The sequence below is a fragment of the Rhinatrema bivittatum genome, chromosome 9 (assembly GCF_901001135.1).
Source record: "Rhinatrema bivittatum chromosome 9, aRhiBiv1.1, whole genome shotgun sequence".
NCBI classification, from domain to species: domain Eukaryota; kingdom Metazoa; phylum Chordata; class Amphibia; order Gymnophiona; family Rhinatrematidae; genus Rhinatrema; species Rhinatrema bivittatum.
This window is the reverse complement of record NC_042623.1, coordinates 120,285,865-120,313,517: the sequence shown is the minus strand read 5'-3', so window position 1 is coordinate 120,313,517 and position 27,653 is coordinate 120,285,865. Positions and strand designations below refer to the sequence as shown.

Sequence of the window (27,653 nt, the reverse complement as noted above, 5' to 3'; positions counted from 1 at the left end):
GTGATCCATGTCTTTTGTATTTGCTCATGGTGATCCATGTCTTTTGTATTTGCTCACCAAAATATTATCTCCAGTGAAAGGCAAATCATATAGTCTATGCTGGACCTCAGGCCGTAGGTTGGATGACTTTAGCCAGGCCCATCGCCTTACAGAAATGGCTGTTGCTGAAACCCTGGAAGTGGTGTCAAAAACGTCATAGGCAGATCTTATCTCATGCTTGCCCACTTCTAAACCCTTTTGAGCTGGGCGTGTAATTGGTCTTGAGACCGTTGAGGTAGGGACTCAGCAAAGTCCTGTATTTGTTTAAAGAGGACCCTGTTGTACTGGGTCATATAAAGTTGATAAGAGGCAATGCGGGATATAAGCATAGCCCCTTGAAAGATATGACGACCTATAGCATCCAGGAATTTTTGTTCCTTTCCTGGAGGATAAGAAGAATGAGGCTTGGATCTTCGGGCTTTCTTTTGGGCTGACTCAACAACCACTGCGTGGTGGTCCAATTGGGACTTCTGGAAACCAGGAGTTGACTGGACTAGGTATGTAGTGTCAGCTTTCTGATTGACTGGTGCCACAGAACCAGGATGTTCCCAATTTCTTTTGAGAAGATCCAGGAGGACATCATGGATGGGAATAGATGTTAGCTCTTTAAGAGCACTAAAAATTGAAGAAGCTCCATCATCTGATGTCTGTCTATCTTGTTCTCTCTGAAGTTGAGAAGGAACCACTTCAGCCATTTCCTTCACAAAATTAATGAAGGACAAGTCCTCTGGCGGAGAACGCTTCCTGCATTCAGCAGGAGAGGGTGGCGATGGCAAGTCATCGGTATCCTGGGATGAATCGTCAGTCCAGGTATCGTAGGGATCATCTCCAGTACCTCCAGTGTCCTTGGAGGGACGAAAAATTGGTATACCTGAAGGTCCCGGGCGAGGTACCGAAGGCATCGATGGTGGCACCGAGGGCATTGATGGACGGGATGGTGGCACCGATGGAAACAAAGATGCAATCGGTGAAACCGATGATCTAGGCATCGGAAGCACTCCCGATGGCGGAAGGAACGGTGTTTCTCCTTCGTCTGCCGATGAAAAAGGAATCGGAGAGGAAGGCACCGGGTCCATTGGAGTCGTCGGATCCCTCGGAGGAAAAGCGGCGATCAGCGCTTCCATTCTCGTGAGTAACGGTGCTAGCACTACTGGAATGGGATCGGCTATCGGTTCAGGCATCGGTACCGGTATTGGCGTCGATGGAACCTAGAAGCCTTGCATCACTTTGCCGATGGCCTCCTGAATCATTTGATCCAGTTCCTCCCAGAAAATGGCACGGGCCATCCATTGCTCCTTCCATGTGACGGGGCCGACCAATGGCACCGGTAGCCCCGGTCATATGGTAAGGGCAAAGGACCACAAGCGCCATTTTGTTTACTGGCAACCGACGGCCTGAGAGCGGGACCCCGCTGAACCACCAGGACTTTAGGCAAGTTTGGGGGGGGGGGGGTCGGAAGGGTGGGGGGGGTTGTAATTAACTAAATTTGAAGGGTTGGGTTGTTTTGGGGTTTTTTCGGCAAAAATTGCAGAGAAAAAAAACCGACTTGTTGGAAAACAAAGTTTTCCACGGGTTGCCCGACCCGTTATAAAAAAAACGATGCACATCCCTAGTATAAACACTGCGGATTCCTACAGGCTAGAAAATTAAGAAAAGGGTGTATGGGAGTAACCTGCAGTGAGCGGCAATTACAACCATAAGTAGCTTGCTGGATGGACCATTTCGTCTTTATCTACCTTCATTGCTATGTTACTATGTATTTGTATATTATTTACTCACCTAAAGTTATTGCCATGTAATTGCACAAGACTTGCTTACAGAGTACTGCTGTGGTTTTCCACAACCTGAAAATTATCTGTTTTACACTTAATAATTAAAGTAACCATAAAAAGAGTTTTGAGGCATGTTGCCTTCAAGTGTTCTGTTTACTATTATGCATACTTCCTTCAAAAAAATTTACACATGCACTAAACTTCCTTCTTCCTCTGGTCTCTTTAGTTACAGAGTTGCTGGCTTACTTTGAATACTGTTTTATAATGCCATCTCTGGTTCCAACATGCATTTTTCCGTTAAATTTGTATACAAGTCAAAATACATTTCATCTGTAAGTCTTGAATAATTATTTCCCTTTTAATGATTTGCATTTGTAATAAAAAATGGGCTTGCATGACATGTAACCTGTACAAACCAGTCTTGGAATTTAATTTTCTTAATCTATTTCATGAATGTTGTGAGATTTTTACTTCCAAACAACTAACTGGGTCTCCCTCCCTTAACAATTTAATCCAAAATTTGATTCATTTCCAGCGATACAAGCACCAAAGTGATACAAGTTGCATCACTTTACTATTGATAGCTAGAATTTAATATGTTTAAATACAGTTGTGCTCATAAGTTTACATATCCCTGGCAGAATTAGTAAGATGTTAAGCGGTGTCAGTTGTTAACCATACCTAAACGTCAGGCTGCCAGAATAAGTTCCAAGCAGCTTTGATTAATTTCTTTTTAAAATTACCGTGTTTCCCTGAAAATAAGACCTAGTAGAGGTTTTGCCAAATTGCTAAATATAAGACCTCCCCCGAAAGTAAGACCTAGCACATATTACATGTAAACGATCGAATTAGCTACGGTATTCCCTCCCATACAGTAACGCGCGCCCCTGCCATTTTGCCGCGCGTTTAACCTGCTAACTTATCGCCTACCCTTACCCCTGTGTTAGAGGCAGGGGTAAGGGTAGGCAGCAAACTTTCCCCCAGCCCCCGCTCACCTGCCCTGGCCGCGTCCATGGGTGCTGGTCTCCGGGGCAGACCCAGTCCACTCCCCTCCTCCCGAAGCAACGAAAGCGGAAAAAAATTGAAAAAGCGAAAAAAAAAAAAAGGTTGCAAGAGAGAGAGGGGAGAGAGGACGGGCAATCCTACGCTCGGGATTGCCAGTCCTCTCCCCTCCTCCCGAAGCAAGGCGCGAAAAGCAGCCTTGCTCCGGGAGGAGGGGAGAGGACTGGCAGTGTAAAGCAACGAAGTGACTTACTTTTTTCACAGCCCTCCTCCGGAGATGGACATCGACGGACACGGATCGTGGCTCCCCTGCCTCCCGGAGGCGAAGATGGATGCCTGCAAGGGCGAAAGCGGTCCCTGTACGTGCGACTGGGCCGCTCAATGCGTGACGTCACATGCCGTGATGCCAAACGTCATGACGTCACGCATTGAGCAGCCCAATCGCACGCACAGGGGCCACTTTCGCCCGTGCAGGCATCCATCTTATTATGCTGCCATTATCTTTGTGCTTCCTCACCGTCACCTATCAGTCTGTCTCCACAGACAACCCTTCAAAGCACCCTTACATTTTCTCCCTTTGTCATATTCAATATGACAATATTATGCTCCAAGCTCCAGTGCCAGCCCCATCCTGGGTCTTAGACTGGTCGCATGCAGGCCCAGCCCACAGCACTATGGGTTAGGCAAGGACTCTTATCCAACACAAGGGTAGAGAAGGCCAATTTACAACATTTGGAATTTCTCTTCCTTAGTTGGGTGGGGTAGGAAGGTAATATGAACAAAGCTGAGTCTCTTTAGCTGTCAGTATGCTGCCAAATTGCATATGTTTCTTTAGAGAAGGGTAGAGGGAGAACAGAGGGTCCCTGTACTAAGGGAAAGGAAAATCTCTTACTTACCAATCAGGAAACACCATAGGGATCCCCCCTCCACAGCTTCCACTCTTACAACATTATGCTAATAAATGTCATTTGACATTTTATAATTGCATGGTGTAAAAAATGCAACATTGAGCAGACTTAAGAACCAAACATTGAATACCCTGATCCTAAAACACATCTGGAGTCTCTTAGAGGTAATCTCTTATCATCAACATTTTATTTCAATTTTAGAGAAAAAAAACAATTGCAATGTACCTTTTATTACTTACATAATAATAGTAAACTGAAATGAAAGAGCTATGCATTTATGGAGCAGAGTTATATATTTAAAGTAATTTGATTTATCAAAAGCCTTACCTGCAAAAAGACTTGAGGAAAGTCATTCAAAACTGACTCAAGAAGTTCCAAACCAAATGTCCGAGTCATTTCTGTCATTCCTATCAACCAGTAAGGAGCATCAGCATTAACCAGCTGACAAAGATCCTGGTGGAAACAAAGAACCAAACGAGAATTGTGCTGCGTGTCCAGCAAATGTCTGTCTCCTTTATCCCTCCCCCATCCTTTCACTAAATCTGTCTACGACTTTCAGAACAAATAATTTTCTTGTCTTTTTCCACTCATTTTACAGACACCCGAGAAAAGAGAGTTTGCTTACCTGTAACTGGTGTTTTCCACTGATAGCAGAATAAGTCAGTCACATGTGTGGAAGATGTCCAACTGCACTGACAAATGTATATTATAAAAAAAAAAAAAAAAATTTGCACATGTGCATGTTGATACCTCACATGAGGGTGCACCATGAGGCCCCTCAGCCTCATAATATGGCCAGGGTTCCTGATCTCACCCTTTCCACAGAATTTGTTGGCCCCTGCAGAATCACCATGGGAGACCAGGGAGCTGAGTGAGGTGGGGAACCTAAGGCTATCTTTCAGCTGCCGCCGCCGCCAAATTGCTTCCTTGTCCTTCCCCTCCACTCTCATCCTCACAATAGTTTATCACATGGCAGAGGAGGAGAGTGGCAGCACATTGGTGCCACTGTTCTCCCGCTTTATCGATTGGACCCTGATTGCTGTTTTCAACACTGTCCTGCAACAGAAATCAGCAAATCAGTCCAGCCGGTGGCAGAGGAGAAGGACACAGCCCAACATGCCATTTACTCTCCTCTTCCTTGCAGCATGGCCAAAGCTGGCAATATAGGTGGAGAGAGTTGTTAGGGAAGTGGATGTAGAAGGGATAAGAACATAAGAACATGCCATACTGGGTCAGACCAAGGATCCATCAAGCCCAGCATCCTGTTTCCAACAGTGGCCAATCCAGGAATTAAGAACCTGGCAAGTACCCAAAAACTAAGTCTATCCCATGATACCGTTGCTAGTAATAGCAGTGGCTATTTTCTAAGTCAACTTGATTAATCCTTTTTTAAACATAGCTATACTAACTGCACTAACCACAACCTCTGGCAACAAATTCCAGAGTTTAATTGTGCGTTGAGTAAAAAAGAACTTTCTCCGATTAGTTTTAAATGTGCCACATGCTAACTTCATGGAGTACCCCCTAGTCTTTCTATTATCCGAAAGAGTAAATAACCGATTCACATCTACCCGTTGTAGACCTCTCATGATTTTAAACACCTCTATCATATCCCCCCTCAGCCATCTCTTCTCCAAGCTGAAAAGTCCTAACCTCTTTAGTCTTTCCTCATAGAGGAGCTGTTCCATTCCCCTTATTTTGGTAGCCCTTCTCTGTACCTTCTCCATCACAATTATATCTTTTTTGAGATGCGGCGACCAGAACTGTACACAGTATTCAAGGTGCGATCTCACCATGGAGCGATACAGAGGCATTATGACATTTTCTGTTTTATTCACCTTTCCCTTTCTAATAATTCCCAATATTCTGTTTGCTTTTTTGACTGCCACAGCACACTGAACCGACGATTTCAATGTGTTATCCACTATGATGCCTAGATCTCTTTCTTGGGTTGTAGCACCTAACATGGAACCTAACATTGTGTAACTATATCGCTACTGCGAGGCAAGCCAGGGGGTTAGATTGTGTGAAATAAGAGAGAGGCAGAGCAGTAGAGCAATAGATGGAGTTTGTAAAAGAGGAGAGGCTGGTGGGGGCGGGGGATAAGGAAAAGGGGATAGGGTGATATGGGGGCTGCATGAAATAGAGAACTGGATTGTTATAGAGCACTTGGTGGAGTTATGAGAAAGGGCGTGGGAGATGGGCAGTGTGATGGTGGGACTAGGGGAAAGCATATGATAAGGGAGTGGATGATAGGGGAACTGGGGACTCGAGGTTTGTGTGAAAGCGATGCTGATGAAGGGAGGATGGGTGGGATGTGTGTGTGTATAGGCAGGTGGAATGGGGACAATAAAAGAACTGGGGGTGGAAAGAGGAAAGGAGAGAGAGTATAGGGACCAGGGATTGAGATGAGAGGGTGAGTAGGGTTGGAGCCAGGGGAAGGATATTTCCCTCTCCTCTCTTCAGATATCCCTGTCCCCCAAAGATCACATGACCTGTCTCCCCCCTCCAGTTTTCCTCCCTCCTCCTCGATCTTCCTTCATTCTCCTCCCGATCCCCAATCTTCCCTCCTTCTCCTCCAGCCCATTCCATCCCCAATCCTCCTTTTCTTCCTACCTCCCTATCTCCGATCCTCCCTCCTCCTCTGAATTCCTGATTCTTCTTCCCTCCCCTTTCATTCCTTTTACATTCTCTCCTTCATCTGTGCCTCTATCATCCTCCAATCCTTATCCCACTATACCTCCTGAGATCCCCTCCATTTCCTTCATCTGACAACTCCTTCTCTCTCTATTCCCAAATCCCTTCCCCATCCTTCCTCCCCAGCCCATCACTAAGATTCCTTTCCGCTCTAATAAAGAACCAAATAAAACAACAGTAAATGTCATAAAATGACTATTTTTATAAAGTTTTAAAAGTATAATTACCGCAGAATTTTGAAAAATCTGCCATTGGAACCAGGAGCACTGAATATGGTAAGGAAAAAAAATTGAACTTCAAGAGGAAGTGGGAGGGTATATATGACTGACTTATCCTGCTGTCTATGGAAAACATCTGTTACAGGTAAGGAACTCAGTTTTCTCCATGAACAAGCAGGATGAAATCAGTTCCAAATATGTCTTGAAATATCCTTTTCCACTTTCTATTTGAGACAATTGCAAGAATGGGCAGGTAGCAGGAAGGAGTTAATACAGTTTTTTGTCTTTTCTTAAAGAGTTTCTTCAAAACTGACTTTCCAAACTTACTATCTTGATGGAAGTCAACAACTTGACAGTAATAGGAGGTGTATATATGCACTGAGCACCAAGCAACAACTTTGCCTATGTCTTCAATAGATTTAAATGCAAGGTATGCTGTGGAAGCTGCCTCTGCTCTGACTATGAGTTTTTACATGACCTTGTGCTCTGCCATGAGGTTTTACATGACCTGGTGCTTTGCTATAGTAAATTCATATACACTACAAAATCCAATTTGCAATTGTACATTTTGTGCCAGCTAAACCATATCTACTATGATCATAAAAAATAAAGGGGGTGGGGAGATCAGCATGGTGGCATGAAGTGATTGCAGTTTGGCTGTCTTCTCTGCTTCCACTATTGCTTGTGGTTTGGTTACTTGATGCCTCCTAACAGGAAGGGAAAAGTTAGGAGTGCATTTGATATCTGAGTTTGCATTCTCTGCTGCGATGGAAGTGGAATGGAGCCCCGATGACGGAGTCAATGAAAGAGAGTCATTTTCAGCAGGGAGGAGATATCCGTTTGTCCTCTCTCAGCCATGCCTCGTATGTATTCAACTTTTATTCATAATGATACTCTACTCCGAGTAAATAGTTAATTACTTGCTTACCAAGCTAAATGTATATGTATGTACATAGCTGCCATATATCAACTTCCTTCTAAACATTGTTATACATAGTAATACATAATCTCTCATATTAGTCAATTTCACTACCTTGCTATAGACTGTTTATGTATTTGCTGTTCACTAAGTTATTTGTAAAGCCTGTTGCTGAATTTGCTGTTTCGCTGTAAACTGATTAGATGTTCCAAACGATTATCGGTATATAAAAACCCACAAATAAATAAATAAAATTAAATATCCCTCAGTCCCCTTGATGTCCTCCCACTGCCAACCCAACACATGTCCTCCCTGAATGAGGCAGCACAGTCTCAGATTGATGATGTCATCGAGACCACAGCGTAGAGGGGAGCCTCTGGGAGTGTGGTTGAAAACGTGGCCCTCCAACGGTTCAGGATTTTGCTATTGGTATGTTGGGTATGTTCAAACAATCTAAAACATTGGGTGGTGAGTTCCAGCTGCCTGTCTCTCCTACAGCAGCAAATCTGATTCCCCTCAAACTGGTGGTGGTAACTCTAGATGCTCTCTGGGATCTCATGGCTAGCATTGGGCTTACCATTATTTCTTGCTCAGCTAAGGTTGACACCATATCCACTAGATTAGACCTTCATATTCTGGCAGCCACTAAATTAGACCTTCATATTCTGGCATGGCAGATTAATTCCTTGCTGTCTCACTGCCCCCTCCCCTTGACCTCGCGTTGTCATCCTCATTGTTTCAATGCAACCCTCTGAATCCTCCAATTATTGCAACCCTGTTGCACTTTTGTAAATTCTCCATCCCATTTTACTTTATCGCTGTTTACTGGTTTTCTTTCTATTAAGTTTGCTTCTTCCTTACATCCTATTTCTATTTATCGATTGTCCTGTTTTCCCCCTCCCCTGTTTATTGTAATTTCCACCTTTTGTTAAAATGTAAACCGATATGATGTGTATTTTAATGTCGGTATAAAAAAGCTGCTAAATAAATAAATGTGAAACCCACCAACAAGTAGTTCTGGGGAAAATTTCTAAAGCTGAAGAGGACATTTCTTCTTTAAAGAATTTTTAATCTTCTCTTATTAAAGAATGGAGTTTCTTGAACTGGAAAGTGGAATCTATTGAAAACAGACTCCACTCTAAATTTCCCAAGGGTAGTTGGTGAGTTACCATGCATTACTTTAAAGGAGGTATTTTCTTAAGACACTATCCATTCAATCAGATTCTGTTCCTTCTTTGAATAAAGTTTATTTTTTGCTTACTGGGAATCGACAAGCTCCAACAGACTCCTTAGACTTGTCCACTTTCCTGGAATCTTCAAACTATAAACTGCAGAAAGAGCTACTTTATCAGTTACCTTCTCCTCTGAACCTGATCTTAGTTCAGTCATGAAGAGTTACTTCAGCAACTTGAACACTCAGTTTATGGATTTAAAATTAAAATTTTCCCTAACTTGTCTCGTGCAGCTCAGGAGAGAAGGAAAGGTTTTTTTCTTGCTGCATCAAGAAGCTCTAACTATGGGAGCTACCTTCCTTTTGCTGTATCCCTACAAATGCCTACCTAAATATCATAATGATAATTTCTTGTTTTTCCTTCTTGAACAATTGCAGAATTTTATTAATTCTAGGAAAAGTACTATGTCCTCTAGTTCTCAGATAGTTTCCGATAATTAGAACATGTAATTATTACCGCTGCAGGTTCAAGTTTATTGCAATTTCCTTATTGCAGCAGTACAGATTTGTTTCCTTTATTTCTCCTCCCCATAATATTTTTGGTCTACTGAAATATATTTTTGTTACTTTCCATTATTGTTTTTTTTGGAAAAGATGTTGCTTGTTTGTCTGTGCAAAGTTTATTCTTTGTAATTATGTAAAATTTAATAAATATAAAGGAAAAAAATAAAGAGTTGGGTGGATATTCTAAAATCCCTTAGTTCTGCGTATGTAAAAACAGCAAGCTCTTTTACAATCCAAAGTATGTAAAATTGTCTCGGCCTTATGTGTACAAGATCTGGAAAGAAAGTAGGAAGAATAATAGATTGATTTAAATGAAAATCAGAGGTTACTCTTGGTAGAAATTTTGGAAATGTATAAAAAAATAATCCAGTATTGAAGAATTTTGAGTATTAATATCTAAAGCTTGCTGACTCTTCATGCAGAAGTGACGGCTATTAAAAATCTACTTTAAAGTTAGGTAATTTAGATTACAGATATCTTTGGGCTCAAAGGGTGGTCTCATCAGTTAGCTAAGGACTATGCTGACTTCCCAAAACAGTACCAGTGTTTTCTAGGAGACTTTAGATGAAGCAGGCCTTTTATAAACAATATATTCAAGAATAAGAAGATACTGGCTTTCCCTCCTCTTGACTGTGGTAAGCAACAACTAACCTAAAATGAATTCTAACCAAGTTTATTTTTAATCCCATTACCAACAGGAAGAGCAAATAATCCAGTAAGTTTGATACAGTACAAGAGAAAGGGCATAAACTTAACCAATATTAAATCATTTTCACTTGAATGAGTTTGAGGTTTTAGTGGACTACTTTCTTGATACCAGAAGTATTGGAGAAACATCATCAGAACAGCCAAATGAAGGATTAAATGGACAATTTTCTCAGTGGAAGGGAGTGGGCAGTGGAGTGCCTCAGGGATCTGTATTGGGACCCTTACGTTTCAATTTATTTATAAATGATCTGGAAAGAAATACGATGAGTGAGATAATCAAATTTGCAGATGATACAAAATTGTTCAGAGTAGTTAAATCACAAGCAGATTGTGATAAATTGCAGGAAGACCTTGTGAGACTGGAAAATTGGGCATCAAAATGCCAGATGAAATTTAATGTGGATAAGTGCAAGGTGATGCATATAGGGAAAAATAACCCATGCTATAGTTACACAATGTTAGGTTCCATATTAGGTGCTACAACCCAAGAAAGAGATCTAGGCATCATAGTGGATAATACATTGAAATAGTCAGTTCAGTGTGCTGCGTCAGTTAAAAAACCAAACAGAATGTTGGGAATTATTAGAAAGGGAATGGTGAATAAAACGGAAAATGTCATAATGCCTCTGTATCGCTCCATGGTGAGACCGCACCTTGAATACTGTGTACAATTCTGGTCGCCGCATCTCAAAAAAGATATAATTGTGATGGAGAAGGTACAGAGAAGGGTTATCAAAATGATAAGGGGAATGGAACAGCTCCCCTATGAGGAAAGACTAAAGAGGTTAGGACATTTTAGCTTGGAGAAGAGACGGCTGAGGGGGGATATGATAGAGGTGTTTAAAATCATGAGAGGTCTAGAACGGGTAGATGTGAATCAGTTATTTACTCTTTCGGATAATAGAAAGACTAGGGGGCACTCCATGAAGTTAGCATGTGGCACATTTAAAACTAATCGGAGAAAGTTCTTTTTTACTCAACGCACAATTAAACTCTGGAATTTGTTGCCAGAGGATGTGGTTAGTGCAGTTAGTATAGCTGCGTTTAAAAAAGGATTGGATAAGTTCTTGGAGAAGAAGTCCATTACCTGCTATTAAGTTCACTTAGAGAATAGCCACTGCCATTAGCAATGGTAACATGGAATAGACTTATTTTTGGGTACTTGCCAGGTTCTTATGGCCTGGATTGGCCACTGTTGGAAACAGGATGCTGGGCTTGATGAACCCTTGGTCTGACCCAGTATGGTGTTTTCATATGTTCTTATGTGAATGTGTGGACAGAATTCCACATTTCAGCTTTACTTCCAGAGGAAGTGGTGAAGACCGAAACTGTGAAGGACTTCAAAGGGGCATGGGATAAACACTGTGGATCCATAAAGTCTAGAGGATGTGAATGAAGAGAGGGTGGCTTGCGAGAATAACAGCTAATAACTGGAGATAATACCCTTATTCAATAGACATTTATTTTATTTTATTTAAATTCTTTTAATATACCGATGCTCAAGACCATGTCTTATCGTACCGGTTTACATAAAACCAGGGTAAAACCATAAATAATAGAAGTGAAAGTTACAATAAACGGGGAGAGTAATTCAGGACAATTGAAAGTAGAAGGAATTAGATTTAGATTTAGACATACACACAGTTAATACGACTACGACAGTGCTTTATGCTTCAACGGCAAGAGGAAATGTGGATAAAAGGATTTGCGTTCACAAAAAAGCGGGGAGTAGCTTGCTTGTTATAGCGGTTACTACCCCAAACCAAACAAGCCTGATACTTCACTTTCAATGCATATCCAGAGTAGCTCTCTGCTTCAATGGCAGGGGGAATGAAGAAAGGTGGATTTATATTCAGATAACAACCAACAAGGACTAAATTGCACAGGCTGGGTAAACAAGCGTGGGAGTAGCTTGCTTACTGCAGTGGTTACTACCCCTAACCAATTAAACTAGATACTTCACTTAGAAGCAGTTCCAGCACTGCTCTCTACATTAATGGCAGGGGTGGAAGGGAAATAGAACCAAAAGGTTACTAAATGCCAAGAGTAACAGATAAGTATGAGAGAGAGAGAAAAAAAAAGTGTGACAGCTTGCTGGGCAGACTGGATGGGCCATTTGGTCTTCTTCTGCCATCATTTCTATGTTTCTGATTAAGATGGAAGTCCAACACTACCTTAGGCCTGAGCATAGGATGTGTGCACAGAACCATCCTATTATGAATAACAACACCCCCACATCCGATACAAATAATTTAAGTCAAGAACTTGCCATGTTCTTTAAGAACAAAATAAGCAAAATTACTGGCACCTTCAACAAATCCTCGATCACAGAAGAACTTTTTAACACAACAACCATAACACCTTGGTCGAATTTCGACCCAATTTCAAATACTGAACTGAAAAAATGCTAAGAAAAATAAACCCAGCTCGTCATGATCTTGATATAATCCCAACCAGAGAGCTAAAGGAAATGGCACACATTATTGCCCCAACCATAGCTGCAATTATAAACAAATCACTAGAAGAAGGTGAGCTACCAACTAAATTAAAAATCGCAACAATCACTCCAATATTTAAAAAAAAGAACCTTGATCCTGATGATTTGAATAATTACCGTCCTATCTCTAACCTTCCCTTACTCGCAAAGATGACAGAGAAAGCAGCACTGATACAGCTTAATGAACACCTAGAGAACAACAAAATTCTACATCCCTCACAACATGGTTTCAGGAAAAACCGCAGCACAGAAACACTGCTTCTCAATTTATCAAACAAAATAATAAGAGGCTTCGACAACAAACTAAGCCATTTACTAATCCTACTAGACCTCTCTGCGGCATTCGACACCGTAGACCACAAAAGACTGATATCAAGACTTGCAAGCATAGGTCTTTCAGGCAAAACTCTTGACTGGTTCACATCATTCCTAAAAGACAGGTTCTTCAAAGTCACCCTTAACAACAACTCTTCTGATCCCTTCCCCCTTGAAACAGGGGTACCACAAGGATCCGCCCTCTCGGCCACCCTCTTTAATATTTACCTACTCCCACTATGCCAACTCATCTCAAGTCTAGGTGTAACTTATTATATGTATGCCAACGACATTCAACTCCTCATCCCAATAGCCTCAACGATCGAAGATGCATTGAGTCAAACAGCCAACCACCTTATCTCAATTAGAAACATGTGGAACCACCTAAAGTTATGCCTCAACATGAGCAAAACAGAATGCATCCTCATTGAAAGAAATAACACAGGACAAATAACACCAATGCCTTCCTTACAAATTGACAACACTAACATCCAACTGAAGAACAATGCAAAGGACCTTGGTATCTGGATAGACAATGAACTAAGCTACAAAAAGAACATCGCAACGAAAACTAAAGAAGGCTTTCATAAACTTCACATACTCAAACATCTTAAACCGCTTCTACACCAACAAGAATTCAGAACCATCACTTATTTTCACCAGCCTCAATTACGGCAACTCGCTCCTGATTGGCCTTCCAAAATCCACACTAAAACTGCTCCAATTGTTACAGAATGCCGCAGTCAGAGTACTAACCGGCAAGAAAAAAATCAGACCACATCACCCCTGTTCTGAAAAGTCTACACTGGCTACCGGTCGAACAAAGAATCGAATTCAAAACTTTAACATTACATAACGCAATTTACAATGCAGACAACACCGCCCTCGATAACATGATTCAAATACACAAATCACAACGAACGACGAGAACAACCAACAAACTGCACCTAGTCATACCCTCTCTTCCTTCAGCAAAGCTTTCCAACACTAGGAACAGAGCCTTCTCCATCGCGGGACCGAAATTATGGAACTCCTTACCAGATCACCTAAGCACACTCAGCGACATCAAATTGTTCAAAAAGGAAATCAAAACATGGTTATTCAGACAGACATTTCCAGATGGTGTTGGCTAAGATAAATGCAACTGCTCAGAAACATTATCCCCCCCCAATTATAATTGCACTAATCTTACAAGAACCTCTCTCTCGACAATCTCCACCTATCCACAGACCCCAAAAAGTGTCATTTTTGGTTCAATCTTTAGTTTGACCCTGACCGATCCCCGAGAAATATTCCTCCCTTTCTATCCCATCTTAACCCAAGCAAGGGATTCCCAAACACACTCATGATATTACGTAACATATGTATCAATACTTACTCGTACACTGTTTGTATACTACCTGCACACTGCAAGACCTATGTGTACTCTGTTTGTACCCTTCCTTGCACACTGTAATACCTGTTCAGTTAATAAGTTACTCTGTTATATTGTTCAGTATCTGTAATAAGTTGTTATAATGTAAACCGGAGTGAAGGCAGCTTGCTATACCTCGGTATATAAAAGACTTCAAATAAATAAATAAAATGAAAAATTTTGGCATAAGTGGATTAAGTCACTAGGGTCTGGATCTCACCGATTCTGTGGGATGTGAAGTGACCACCACCAAAAATACGACCTTCCAGTCAGGTATTTCAACTCACAAGAGTCTACAGACTCAAAAGGAGCTTTTCTCAATTGAATCAATATCATGCTGAGGACCCATGGCACAGCAGAAGGCTTGATGGAAGTGTCAAATGAAGCAAGCCCCACATAAATCAGACAACTATAGACTAGACAGAGAAGAGTTTGCCTCGAGGCGGGTGAAACTATAGCCCGCATTCAAAAAAGTATTTGCACAGATGAAATCGCCGCATTAACGGTATTGAGAAGGATCGTTGAATTGGTGACCCGTGATTTCCCCTGAAGCAGGACTGCGGTCCGAAACATGGCCATGTCGGGACTTTTGGGACCTTTTCATTGTGGATAAGTATTCTTCATTGGTTGTGCGGTATTAGTTGGGAGTTCCCTATAATTTTCGTATAGACTTTTTATGATAACTTGAAAAACTAAGCAAACAAAGGGTATGCAGGATTTATTAAAAGTAATTCAGACCCCTATGACAAACGAGATGGTACAATATATGCCTACTCGTGAATAGAGGGTCTTACATAAGTATTTTGGCGACAGAGTGCTGTATGTAAAAAAGAGACCAGTACATTATTTCATTGGTATTGTTTACATTGTGGTGTATTGGAGTACACAGTGTGTGTGTGGGTATTTGTGTGATTAAGCACCAAGGTGAACCATAACTGAGTTGGCCTTAAGATGCAGAACATAATCAAGCAGTTTTTGCATCAAGCAGAAGAAAGGATCTATGGCCTTTTCCTCACCTTAACTGACAAACAGTTTCCACATCAATCCATAGGACTTCTTAATGGAGTCTTTCCTTGAAGCCAGAAGAACCAGAGACTCATCCTCTGGAAGTCCCAGGGGTTGCAGAGATATTCTCTTCACATCTAGGTTAGGAGGGCCAGGGACCCAATGTTGGGATGGTTCAACATCCCTTATCTTGAGTGATGAGGGTTGAGGAATCCCCCAACCTGATCAAAATTCTGATGGACATTTCCTGGAGGAGTGGATCCTTTTTTATTATGCTGAGGACCCACATTTCAAAAGTTATTCTGGGCCAACAATTTACATAAAACCTCTGTCTTCCTTTGATAGGCAGGTTCTCTGGCATAGATACTGGAATCTCATCTAATCTCTCTATGATCCAATCAAAATCCTGTCCCAGATTTTGGCTGGAGTGCTGGTTGTGGCTTTGGAGCCCTCTGCCAGCAGAGGTGAGCAAGAGAACCCTGATGATAATGGGACCAAAGGGGCAGAGAAAAGGGTCTCCTCAGCTGATAGAAATGTCTTCTCAGCACTCCACTCAGGTACCTCCTGGCTGAGGAGAGTGGGTCTGGAGCAGTGTACAGAAATTTTTTTTTCTGATTCACCACTACTTTGACTTTATCCCCAAAGAGATTTTCTCCATTGTAAAGCACATCAGCAAGTATTTCCTGGACATCTGAGGTCTGAGACCCGCAGTCACGTGAGCGTGCAGGCACCAATACACACTGCAGAGACTCTTGGTGCCATCTCGAAAAAGATTGAATGGATCCTGTGATTTCTGCACTCCATACGCTTCTCCACTAGTGATAGTAGGTCATTTTGCTGCTTTTGAAGCAACATGCCAGTTCTTTCACTTTCTTCAGAATGTCCCACATATACTGGCTCATAAAGAGCTAAACAAATGCTATGCGGGCATTGAGCATAGCTCTCTAAAACACTTTTCTCCCAAGAAAATAAATAAATAAATAAATAAATAAATAATTATGAACTAATAAATAGATAGAATCCAGGATATGTGAATCCTTTCCTGGGGCACTGAGGAATGAATTATGGACTGCTTAACCTTCTTGATAGCGGTTCAGCTATCACCAACTGGTGTGGAAGCTACAGTTTCTCAACTCTAGGAGTCTTCTGGACAGATTATAACATGTTTGCCTTCTAATTCTCTGAAGATACAGAGACGGGGCTCGCCCACATTCTCATCTATACCTCCCAAAAGATTTCATGAACAGGGTCTGCCATTATGTCCTTGTTGGGGAGTGGGAGCTCCACAAACTTCAGAATGTCCAGCATCTTGGTCCTTGATTCATCATTATAAATGGAATAGCATCTGTCATTCTCTGAATAAAGCCAAAGGAGAGGTCTTCGGTGGGAGACTTTCTCCTAAATACCCATAGTCTGCTTCTCATCAGAGAAATAGCAAATGTTGCTTACCTGGTGTAACAGGTGTTCTCACAGGACAGCAGGATGTTAGTCCTCACAAATGGGTGACATCATCAGGATGGAGCCCTGTACGGAAAACTTTTCTGTCAAAGTTTCAACAAGCTTTGACTGACACTGGCACACTGGGTGCACTGAGCATGCCCAGCCTGCAATTATCCCTGTGAGCCACAGGTGTCTCCCTCAGTCTCGTCTTATAGCTAAAAAGCGCAAGCGAAACTAAAATAAAAGTATACAGACCCAACTCCGCGGGGTGGCGGGCGGGTTTCGTGAGGACTAACATCCTGCTGTCCTGTGAGAACACCTGTTACACCAGGTAAGCAACATTTGCTTTCTCACAGGACAAGCAGGATGGTAGTCCTCACAAATGGGTGAGTACCGAGCTGAGGATGCCCGAGAATGCACCAGATACACCGCAGACACGCGAAAGCGTAATGACGGAGGTGGAAATGGGAACGGAGGGCATCCGCAACACCATAATGGGTTCGTGGAAGGATGTTGGGTAGTGAATTGAAAAAGGTAAGAGTAGTCGGACTGGCCAAACATGGAGCATGCCGGCTAGTCAATGTAAGCAATAATAGGCTGCAAAGGTATGGAGAGGACTCCAGGCTGCAGCCTGATAAAAAAGTACAAGCAGCAGTAACCAAAGGGAAGCTGTTAAGGCTAGGACGGAAACAACAGTATGTGGATACCCACAGTGTTGTAGTGAAGTGTCTGCTTGTTGGTAGCAAAGGAAATACAGACCACTTAGTCAGAAGGATTAGATCTGTGTGGCCACTGGAAGTCGCAGCTTGAGTCTTGCATGGAGGAAAGAGTCAAGTGGAATTCACATAGAATGCAGTGCAATGTAGATAGAATGTAAGCGCAGCATTACTGTCCAGGAATGTGGAAAACCCACTCTCTCCCTAGGGCGAGAGAGAGAGGCTAGGAAAAATTGGCAGAGTATTTCCTGAGTAAAGAGAGATGCAACATCTACCTGAAAAGGACAGAAAGATGAATGCATAGAACCACTCAGTGACGGAGGAACGAGTCAGGTGAGTATGGAAAGAGTGCATAACTCACGGACCCTGCTGGCAGGAATGACATTAAGAGGGAAAGAAGTTCCCTTGCCAAACTGTGGAAGAGAGGAATGGAAAGGCTCAAACGTAGAATGTATGAGACTTATAAGGAAAATATATATGTTCATTCCGTGATTAGAGAAATAGAGGCGGCTCGATCAGTGGATAATCCATGGTAAGCCGACTCAGAGAGGTTTACCGTAAACGGGAACCCAACTCCCAAAACGATACACCTACTGAGAGAAAGGTGTAACTATGTGGAGGATGTCTGGAGAACAGAATCCGAGGGAGTAAGAAAAAATGGTGGAAAAGTAAAAGGAGTAATACCTCTCTTTTTTTTTTTTTTTTTTTAGCGTCAGGAGGTAAAGCCTGCCATATTAAACGGCAAGATTTATGTTTAGAAGGTTTTGTGACGCTACCAGAACCTAAGAACATCAGTAAGTCTATGATTTGGGACTGACTGGTGAGAGAATAAAAGGTTACTGATATGATGGATTGAGAAGTATGGGAAAGCATACTGATCTCAGTCAGGGAGTGGGGAAAAGAATACTGAACCCCATCCCAGTTCAACATTAGAAAAAATGCTGGCTACGAGAGGCAGCAGAAGAGATATATTGAAGAGGCCTTTGAGGGAAGAAAAGGCATCTAAGGGAACGCATAGGAAACATGTGTAGGGAGCAGAACCTGTGCATCGTATGGAATGATGCAGACGCAGAGGAAAGTTTAATTAACTCAGCGTGAAAAGATTTTCCCTGTACACATGTAATTGAGACCATTCGAGAGGATAGAACCTACGTGGAGAAGGTCTGATAGAGCGTTCATTAAATCTCTTAGATATGTGGCCCAAGGAGGCATGAAGTGAACAAGGGCCAAGGTAGAGCTGCGCAGCTGTCTAGCAGAGCAGCTAAGAGGTAATGCGTGCTTATGAGTTGGAAAGCACATTGTCCCTATGCTGTCTGTCTGTATGCACAAAGAATTGTTGCAAAAGCAGTATTGGAAGGCATAAGGGCATAACTCATGGGTGCAACATCCAGGACGTTTATGAGAAACTATGCTGGAGTGCAATAGACGCATAATGGGTTGAAAGCTTTCAGGAGAAACTTTATAACCCTAACGAATTGCGAGCATGAGTCGAAGGAGACTAGGTCCTAGTTCGAACTGGGATAAGAATCAGGGACGAAAGCAATGAAACCACTTAGGTCCATTGAGTATAGAATGTCACTGAATATAACCCATAGCAGTTTTGAATTATGAGAAAAATGCTTAGTGGGAAGAAACCCCATAGCCCAACCATGAAAAGTTGAAGGGCTGAGGTTATGGAAAATATGCACAGGGACATATACGAATGTATCAGAATGTCTGTGCGCATGCTGGACAAAAGGGTCTTAAGACTGTGGTGTCCAGAAGTGTTACAGAAGGGATTTATGGCAGTGACAGTAATCCCAGTTAGTAAATGTATAGTGAGTCATGAAAAAAGTGAGAGCTCATTGCATGTACTGAAAGTGGTTAGCAGTAGTCTATGCAAGGAAAGTGAATGATGTTACACTCCGCAGAGAAAACAGCATTCACCATGATGCAAGAGACAGTTCACTTACCGAAGCTGGCGCCAACGGCAGAGCTTGGGGTTGTAATGTTGACTCATCATAAAGCACATAGAAACATTAAAATAATGTACTTACTGCAATATGGAGTGATGGTAACCAAAGATACCATTGTACCTGTGACTTCTAAAGAAAGTTGGAGTTTCTTAGGTCCAGGATGTGCGGAGAGTAACTATTTTCTGTTAAAAGAAAAAATAGTGCAATTAAAATTCCCCAACCCCCCTCCCTTCTCCCCTCTGCACTTCGTAGCGCCTGGGGGAGTGTACCGGGACTTTGGTACAAGGTGGGGTGGCCGCTCTGATATCTGACCAGATGGGAGACCAGGAGGTGTCCCAATGGAGGATATCATGTAGGCTCCCGCAGGAGTGTGAGCGGTAAGTGGTACCCGCATTTCTGTATGCTGTACAAGGAGACACTGAGACCTGTGGCCAGGCTTCAAGGTGGACTTGTACATGGGGCAATGGTTGCTGAATCTCATGTTTAGCAGATCAGCCAATGCAGCTGGAACTTTGGTTGGGAGGGAACCAAGAGTCAGAGCATTGGTCGGCACAGGGACTTGTTACTGACAAGAGAAGAAGCCCTGCTGCAATCCCAAGAAGATAGAGGGGTTCTCCTGGTATTGTGGCTAACATAGCTAACATAGCGATATGTGACACTAATACAGCTCCTAAAGCACATGACCCAGAACTTTTCGAACCACGGTCCGAATGGGAGAACACAACTCTATGGGAATGCCGCCGAAGCGGGTAGTTACCATTCGACGTGGATCGCCACAAGACGAGCCGGTGAAGACTGTTGACTCCGTCGGTCTCTGGAGTCCTCGAGGGTAAGGCCGGGGACGTAAACGTCCATCTCACACTGAAACCCGGTATGGTGGCACAGGTACAGAGGAGACAGGCCAGGCGTGATTGGCGCTTAGACTGCTAAGTGTAACAGATGGCCACAGTCCCACACCACTTGACGGTGGGGCACGCCAGGAACAGGGGAGCCCAAACGGAACTCGTGTTCCCTTCCCTCGTCGCAGCGGCTCGATGTCTCGTGACGCCAATGCAGAAGCCGTCGGACCTGGATCCGGAAGTTCTGGATCACCAAGGACTGCCAAAACTGTAGGAACAGTGCTGATGGCAGTGGTGATGTTGCTCTGCCCGAGCGTTGTCCAGCCTGGAGAAGGATGGCACCGACGTGCTGGATGGCGTCAGCGGCGGACGATCACGATGTCGGCGATGATGGGTGCCACGGTGCTCGGCCCGGTCTTTCCCCAGCGCCGAGATGGAAGCCCTCGTCGTCCTGGAAGGCGATCGATGACGAACTGTCCGCACGCCTGCTCTGCTCCTGACACAATGGAGTGTCTTAAGCTAATACGGGGCTTAAAAAAGAACCCAAAGCGTGGAGCAATGTGAGGAGGCGAGGGTATTATGTGGCGGTGCTATGTCGGTATTGACGATATTGAAGGCAACCTAAGGGGCTTCGAGGATATCATCAAAATGGGTATGAAATCGTCGATGACTGGCCAGGAAAATGATGACAGTGACAGGCACTGACAGCACTGGTATAGGTATCTTTGAAACGATGTGGAATCGAATAATCGAAAAACATTGCCGTTATTGAAAAAGATACCGGCATCGACTGAGTCGAAGTCGAATCGATAGGGCGTCAAGGACACCGAAGGAAAACGTAGGTGTCGAGGGCATCGATGCATGGAGGCGGGCATTTATGCCTTTTGTGGCATGGCCACGGGCATCAACTATAGGGCCACAGACGTTGACGGTATCGATTTGGACAGACTCAGATTTCTAAGTGTACATGGTATCGGTGCCCCAGACATGTGTGTCGGTGGCATCGATATGGGCACGTATGGAATCGATGGCATGGATCTCCCAGTCGATGAATTCCATCCCGGCATCAACGCCAGTCCTGGAATCGACATGGGCATCGATGCCAGCCATAAGGCTGGCAGTGGCATCGACGCCCATCCGCGGAATCGAGCCGGCATGGATACCCATCGATGGGACCCACCTGGGCATCGAATTTCACCGATGGGAGCAGCCTGGCATCGACTGCCCTCGATGGATGCATTCTAACATAGATGCCCATGGATGAAACACCTGGGCATCGGTGTCCATCAATGCAAAAGGACCTGGCACCGATGCCATCGACGGACGGCCATCCGGCACCAATGCCATCGACGGACAAGCCATCCGGCACCGATGTCCATCGATGGGGACCATCCGGCACCGATGTCCACCGATGGGGACCATCCGGCACCGATGTCCACCGATGGGGACCATCCGGCATCGATGCCCACCGACGAATCGATGTGGCACCGATGCCCACCGATGGAAAGGGCTGGACAGCGGTGGGGAGGATGGGGCATCGATGGCATCCCCAAAAGGGGGGGTGGCATCGATGAAGTGACCCTGGGATCGTTAAAAAGTGTCTCGGGCAGCGGTGGCGGCGACCCGAGTATGCATGGCAGTGACTAACAGCGTGTGCGTCAATGGCATGCATCCGGGTAGGGACGGCACCGAGGAAGCCCAAGGAAAAAAAACAGTGCGTAGGAGGAAAAAAGCCTGGTAGCACTGAAAAGCAAAAAAAACATGGATAAAGGCATCAGGGCACCGTGGGGGGAGGGGCGCTGATGACATATAAAAGCCCAGGGCGGTTTAGGAGTGTACCGGTGTAGCGATAGGGTATCGACTGCGTGAGGGTACCAGGGAACGAAGGACTTGAAGCTACAGAGGTCCTAAAGTTAAGGAAAAAATCCCTACCCCACTAGCATAAGCAAGCAGAGTGTCACAGAGATACTCGCAAGCTGTTTAAAGCTAACTGAAAAATGGGGGAAGGGAAGGCTTCAGTCAGTTAACAGCCTTAAGATAGTGACAGGAACCGACCGAAAAATAAGAATTAGTACTCACCGAGCGTCGTAAAAACGTACGCGGAGGGAGACCTGTGCAGGGAAAGTGTTTTTTGAAGTGAAAAGTTAAGTGTTTCCATGAGGTAATTAGTTAAAAAATCCTCACAGAGCTCCAACCGCTATGCTGACTGCAGAGCGGAAAAAAGAAGACTGAGGGAGACACCTGTGGCTCACAGGGATAATTGCAGGCTGGGCATGCTCAGTGCACCCAGTGTGCCAGTGTCAGTCAAAGCTTGTTGAAACTTTGACAGAAAAGTTTTCCGTACAGGGCTCCATCCTGATGATGTCACCCATTTGTGAGGACTACCATCCTGCTTGTCCTGTGAGAACCTCCGATCCATAACCAGAACCCCAACAAAACACTAAGTCCAAGGCCAATGGATAGGACAGGAACATGACCTGGATCTCACCCAACCAGCAGACAAGGCCTCAACAAGGGGTGTAATTGACTATTGGCGCCTAGACCCCTATGAACTTCTGCACCTCTGAGGAGATTCCCCCCCTCAAAGGGCTGGAAATAATCATCAATGCGGTGGTACTTGATGTTCAAGAACAGGCATAAGAGCTGAGCTGCCGGGCCGTAACAAGGATTCCAATATCAGCTGGACTTCCATCTGCATGAACACCAATGATGCTGATACCAATACATTGCATCTTACAGTCTACCATGCCACCATAAAGAAAAAACTTTTAACATCTAAAAAATGTACTTAGGATGATTAAAGAGATGAAAAGATAGTGGCACCCTGCAATACTGATTCCTGTACATTTAGGAAGCAGAATTTTTTCCTAACAGCAGAAGTGACAACAACCAAGACTTGTGGGCTCCACAGAAAAGATGAGACTGAAGGGGCTACCATGTAGATGTATGGCAGTATCACTTACTGCACATGCCCAGTAGGGCATGCTCAAAGTTTCTAAAAGCTTTGAAATCAAATTTCCTTGCCAGGCTCAATCTAATGATGTCACCCATCTGTGAGGTCCGTGTCATCCTGCTTGTCCTCGGAAATTAAGTGTACATGTGTTATTTTACCCTGACTTGGCCACTCACATAAACAAGAGTTGCAAAGTACATGGAGAATTTTAGTACAGCTAATTTTCAAAGGAGAAAATTGTGAATAGTTTCAGTTTGAAAACTTGCTTCAATGTATACAGGCTAAAAGTGCCTGGGTACAATTCAAACACCACAAGCTATTCAAAATTGCTCCCTAAATATACTGAATTTTCTCAGAAACTGACAGTTTTACCTCCCATTACACAACAATATGAAAGTAATACATGTAAATAATACACCACACAAAACATATGCTAGAAGTCATTCTTTTAAAAAAGTACATTTTCATTCATGCATGAGTATTGACATGGGATCTGTGTGTCTGTTATGTGTTTTCCCCAGTGATCACTTCTTTCTCTTACAAACTCTTACACTAACATTTTAGATAATTTTTTAGTACGCTTTTCCAAAAGTGCAAGGCAGTTTACAGCATTATTAGTATTCAAGTGCAATAAGTACCCGCCCAAAAGGGCACACAATCTAAGTGGGTACCTGGGACAACATGAGATAAAGTGACTTGCCCAAGGTCACGAGGAGTGTTCTTGTAGGTATCGGCAGCCAAGTGGAGGAAGGAGGGGGCTTCCCTTTTTGTCAGCCAGGACTGAAAGGGTTAATCCTGCTGCCTTATTCCAGATTTAGGGCTGACAATTTCTTCAGTTACCTTTAGAAAGTTGCAACAGTATGAAATTCTGTGAGTGTGTAACAGGTAGTGTTACTGGTAAGGGAGCTAGTATCCTAAGTTAAAATGGGTTATACAGATCCGGCCTGAGAGAAGCTGGTACAACTTCAGACTTGACGGAGAAGCACAGTCAGCCATACCTGGGTCAGGACCCTGTTTCTCCTCTGAATAGCATCCGGTGAATAGACTTATCAGAGCCTACCTGGGCATTGGCTAGTTAAAGTAAACCTTGATTAGGTAGTGCTATAATAACTATTCCTTTACCATTTGTTTCTTAATAACCTTTTAAGATTTGTGATCCTAGTATTTCTGTGTTTCATCTGTAGGAGTCATTTCTGAAAACAGTATGATCCCTGGGTTTTGTGGGGGGGTCACAGTATTCCTAGAAACCACCAAAGGATAGCTTGTGGGGCAGGATATTTGCCCAGAGGCAGACAAGAACCCAGCTGACAGAGAAGAGGTCACCAGTGTAAGGAGGGAAGGCCCTGAAAAGTACTTAGCAGGACCCTCCAAGTGATCCAAGGGTTAACTCTGAGTGAGTGTTAGGGATAACATTATGGCATTACATGACAGTCTGTAAAAACATACATTCTTTAAATACAAAAGACAAAAAAAAAATCCAGATTTATTTTTTTAAAAACTGCAAACCTAATGTACAATACACGTTAAAAGCTGAGCAGTACCTGGAAGAGCATATACGCATCCTTGGCACATGGTTTCAGAGTGCTGACAGATCTTCTGTTACTGTTTCCTGGAACTGGAACAGGTTGATCTACAGAATCTGCACGAAAAACATGAATTAAGTTCACAAACAGCTTCTTTGAAAAATGTTTTACTAGAACCACTAAAAAAACTGGCATATAACTTCCAAAATCAAAATGGTTATATTGGCTGCACGGAAAACAAAGTTACTTACCTCTAAATGATGTTCTCTGAAGATGAAGGAATCACCACTCAGATGGGTAATATCATTGTTACTCAGCACCAATTGGACATCTTTCTAGAGTTTTCTAAGAAAAGTTTAGAAACATCTCCGGGCATGAGCAACAGCTTCTATGCTACAATTCAATTCTAAGCCTGAGAAAGCTCAAATCCATAAGGGGAAAATGGAGAGAGTACATGACTGATGACATTCCACACAAGCTCAGGGCAATATGAGAATAATTCATGGTAAAATACAGAATAAAATATATCATAATAAATTATAAAAGTAAACAAAGTCATAGGCATACAATAATGTACATAATGATCAACAAATTCAGTTGCAACTAAAACTTCCCTACTTAATATAATTAAGTCAAAATGTAACAGAACAAAGGCATTCCTCAAATGCAATTAATTAAAAGCTATATTTAAAAAAAAACAAAAAACTTTCTGGTATTTTCTAATATTCAAATAATTCTTCATCAAATGCAATTCCTTAGAAACACTATTCCAGAAACTAAGGCCTACAAATGTAAAGCTTTTTTTACTCATCTCAGATAATCTTATCTCTTTCAAAGATGAAGTATAAAGACGGGCATCCTGAGATCAGAGTGCCCTAGCGGAAATATACAAAAATGCAAGCAATCTTTAAGATATACTGGCTGATTAAAAAAATAACAATTTTAAAAACTAAAGACAGTATCTTGAATTGTATTAAAAAAAAAATCACTGAAAGCCAGTGAAGCTGTTCTAAGACAGGGGTAATATGATCTTTAGATTTTAGCCCCTAGAGTAAATGAGTAGTTGAATTTTGGATAAGATCCAACCTTTTTAGTTGATTCTTCACGAGTCTGATTTATAGTGAATTAATAATAATCTAACCTAGTAGAACGTAATGCCTGGGACTCAATCCTTATATTCCAAATATGGTCTCAGATTGAAAATCAGATGCAACTGGAACATAAGATGGAAATTTGTGCCTGTATATTTAACTCACTGTCCGATACTATCCTTAGGAACTTAGCTTCTGATTTTACTGATAAAGTATTATCTAATAACTGGGGTGTAGTGCCAATCAAGGAGGGCTTTCAGAGCCAGAGGACCTCCATCTTGGATGCATTCAATTTTAGCTCATTAAAACAAAGCTATTCACTAATCATGCAACTTTACAACAGACTCCAATCAATTTTCCTCTAGGCTACAATAAACCTGAATATCATCTGCGAACATCTGAAAATGGAGGCCAAATCAAGTTTCCAAGGGAAGAATCTGATATTAAAAAGTAGAGTGATAACACAGATTCCCAGGGGACTCCATAAAGCAGTTCTCAAAGATGAGTCAGCGAATCACTGACCAAGACTCTCCGCGTTCTTTTGTCGAGGAAAGAAGAAAACCATGCTGCATATTAAACTCAATACCATAGGACCCACAACCATGCCAAAAGAATGCTGAGATCCACATTATCGAAGGCATCACACAAATCAATGAGAACTAACAAAGAGTCATGGCTCTGTCCAAACTCCTTTTCAAGTCATCCACTATCACAGAACCGAGACTGAATTTGTTTCAAGAAGTTATACTCTGGAACTATAAGGGTCATCTGTTGAGCTGCAGCATACCCCATAATTTTATCCACAAAGTGGCTGAACAATTTAATGATGGTGAAAAGACTCTCTTGCAGAGGGGTATTAATAATTTGCACAAGAATCTGCAACCCTGCAACTCCCTCTTTTATCAGGCATGAGGAGCATGAACCTAACAAGCACTGTGTAGGCTTCATCCTCCCTAATAGATTTTCAATCTCATCAAGTGACAATGAACCAAAAGCTACACATGTAGTGCCTGATTTATTAAGGCTCTTCAACCATTCTATATCAATGGGAATAAAGCTGAATAAATAAGGCCCTTAGTCTATAAGACCCTGACAACTCTACAGTTAAGTTAGAGGGCAAAGTTAAAATCTCCCTGTGATAGAAAATTTAATGCTGGCACCTTATTGACAACTGAATCCATATTATTAGAATCCAACTGGATCTAAACCTAGCTATTTTCTGATGGAAATGAGCAAACACCACATAGCCGAAAAGCCATGTAACTGGGATCTCATATCTAAATTCCTGTGATCTTGCAGGAAAGCTTTCTGTAGTTTACCAACAAATCAAAAAGATCTCTTGGCTGATTCTGTGTTTGGGAACTTCTAAAGGGAAAAAATGTCTTTAAGCCGCTTTTACTGCAGAATTATATTTATTGAATGCTTCCATGAGTTATATGCATAAAAGTTATGCTCCTGAGAGCTGTGCACACAAAATATACTTCATGTTTATGCGCATAAATGCAAATTACAGGACTCCGACAGCAAGAACTCCAGGTTCATTCATACAGATTAGTACTAGCCCAAGAAACTTCACTTCACCACAACCAAAAGTTAAATTCCAACCATTAAAAAAACATGAAAAAAGCCTACTTATCTCTCTGAATTGAGGAGCAATAACTAATGCCTTCATTAATGTGGGATTTGCATAAAGCATGGCTAGTCTGTCAGTACATGGAAACATGATGGCAGAAAAAGATTGTATGGCCCATCTAGTCTGCCATCCTCTCAATTAATTTAGCTTTATAATTCTCATCACACCTTAGAGATCCCATGTATTTATCCCATGCTTTCTTGAATTCAGATACTGTTCGTCTCCAAATCATCCACTGGGAGGCCAATCCATGTATCGACCACCCTCTCTGTAA

At 42.6% G+C, this 27,653-nt stretch overlaps 1 protein-coding gene across 3 annotated transcripts in view; it reads right to left on the bottom strand.

The window, feature by feature from the left end:
• The window catches only part of MON2 (MON2 homolog, regulator of endosome-to-Golgi trafficking), a 409,599-nt gene that overhangs the window by 323,773 nt on the left and 58,173 nt on the right, over positions 1 to 27,653 (bottom strand). For all 3 annotated transcript variants that reach the window (XM_029615039.1, XM_029615038.1, XM_029615037.1), the window contains exons 6-7: positions 24,674 to 24,771; positions 4,049 to 4,174 (exon numbers count right to left, since the gene is read on the bottom strand). In XM_029615039.1, coding sequence (XP_029470899.1) covers positions 4,049 to 4,174; positions 24,674 to 24,771 — 224 coding nt within the window. The remainder of the gene's footprint in view (positions 1 to 4,048; positions 4,175 to 24,673; positions 24,772 to 27,653) is intronic.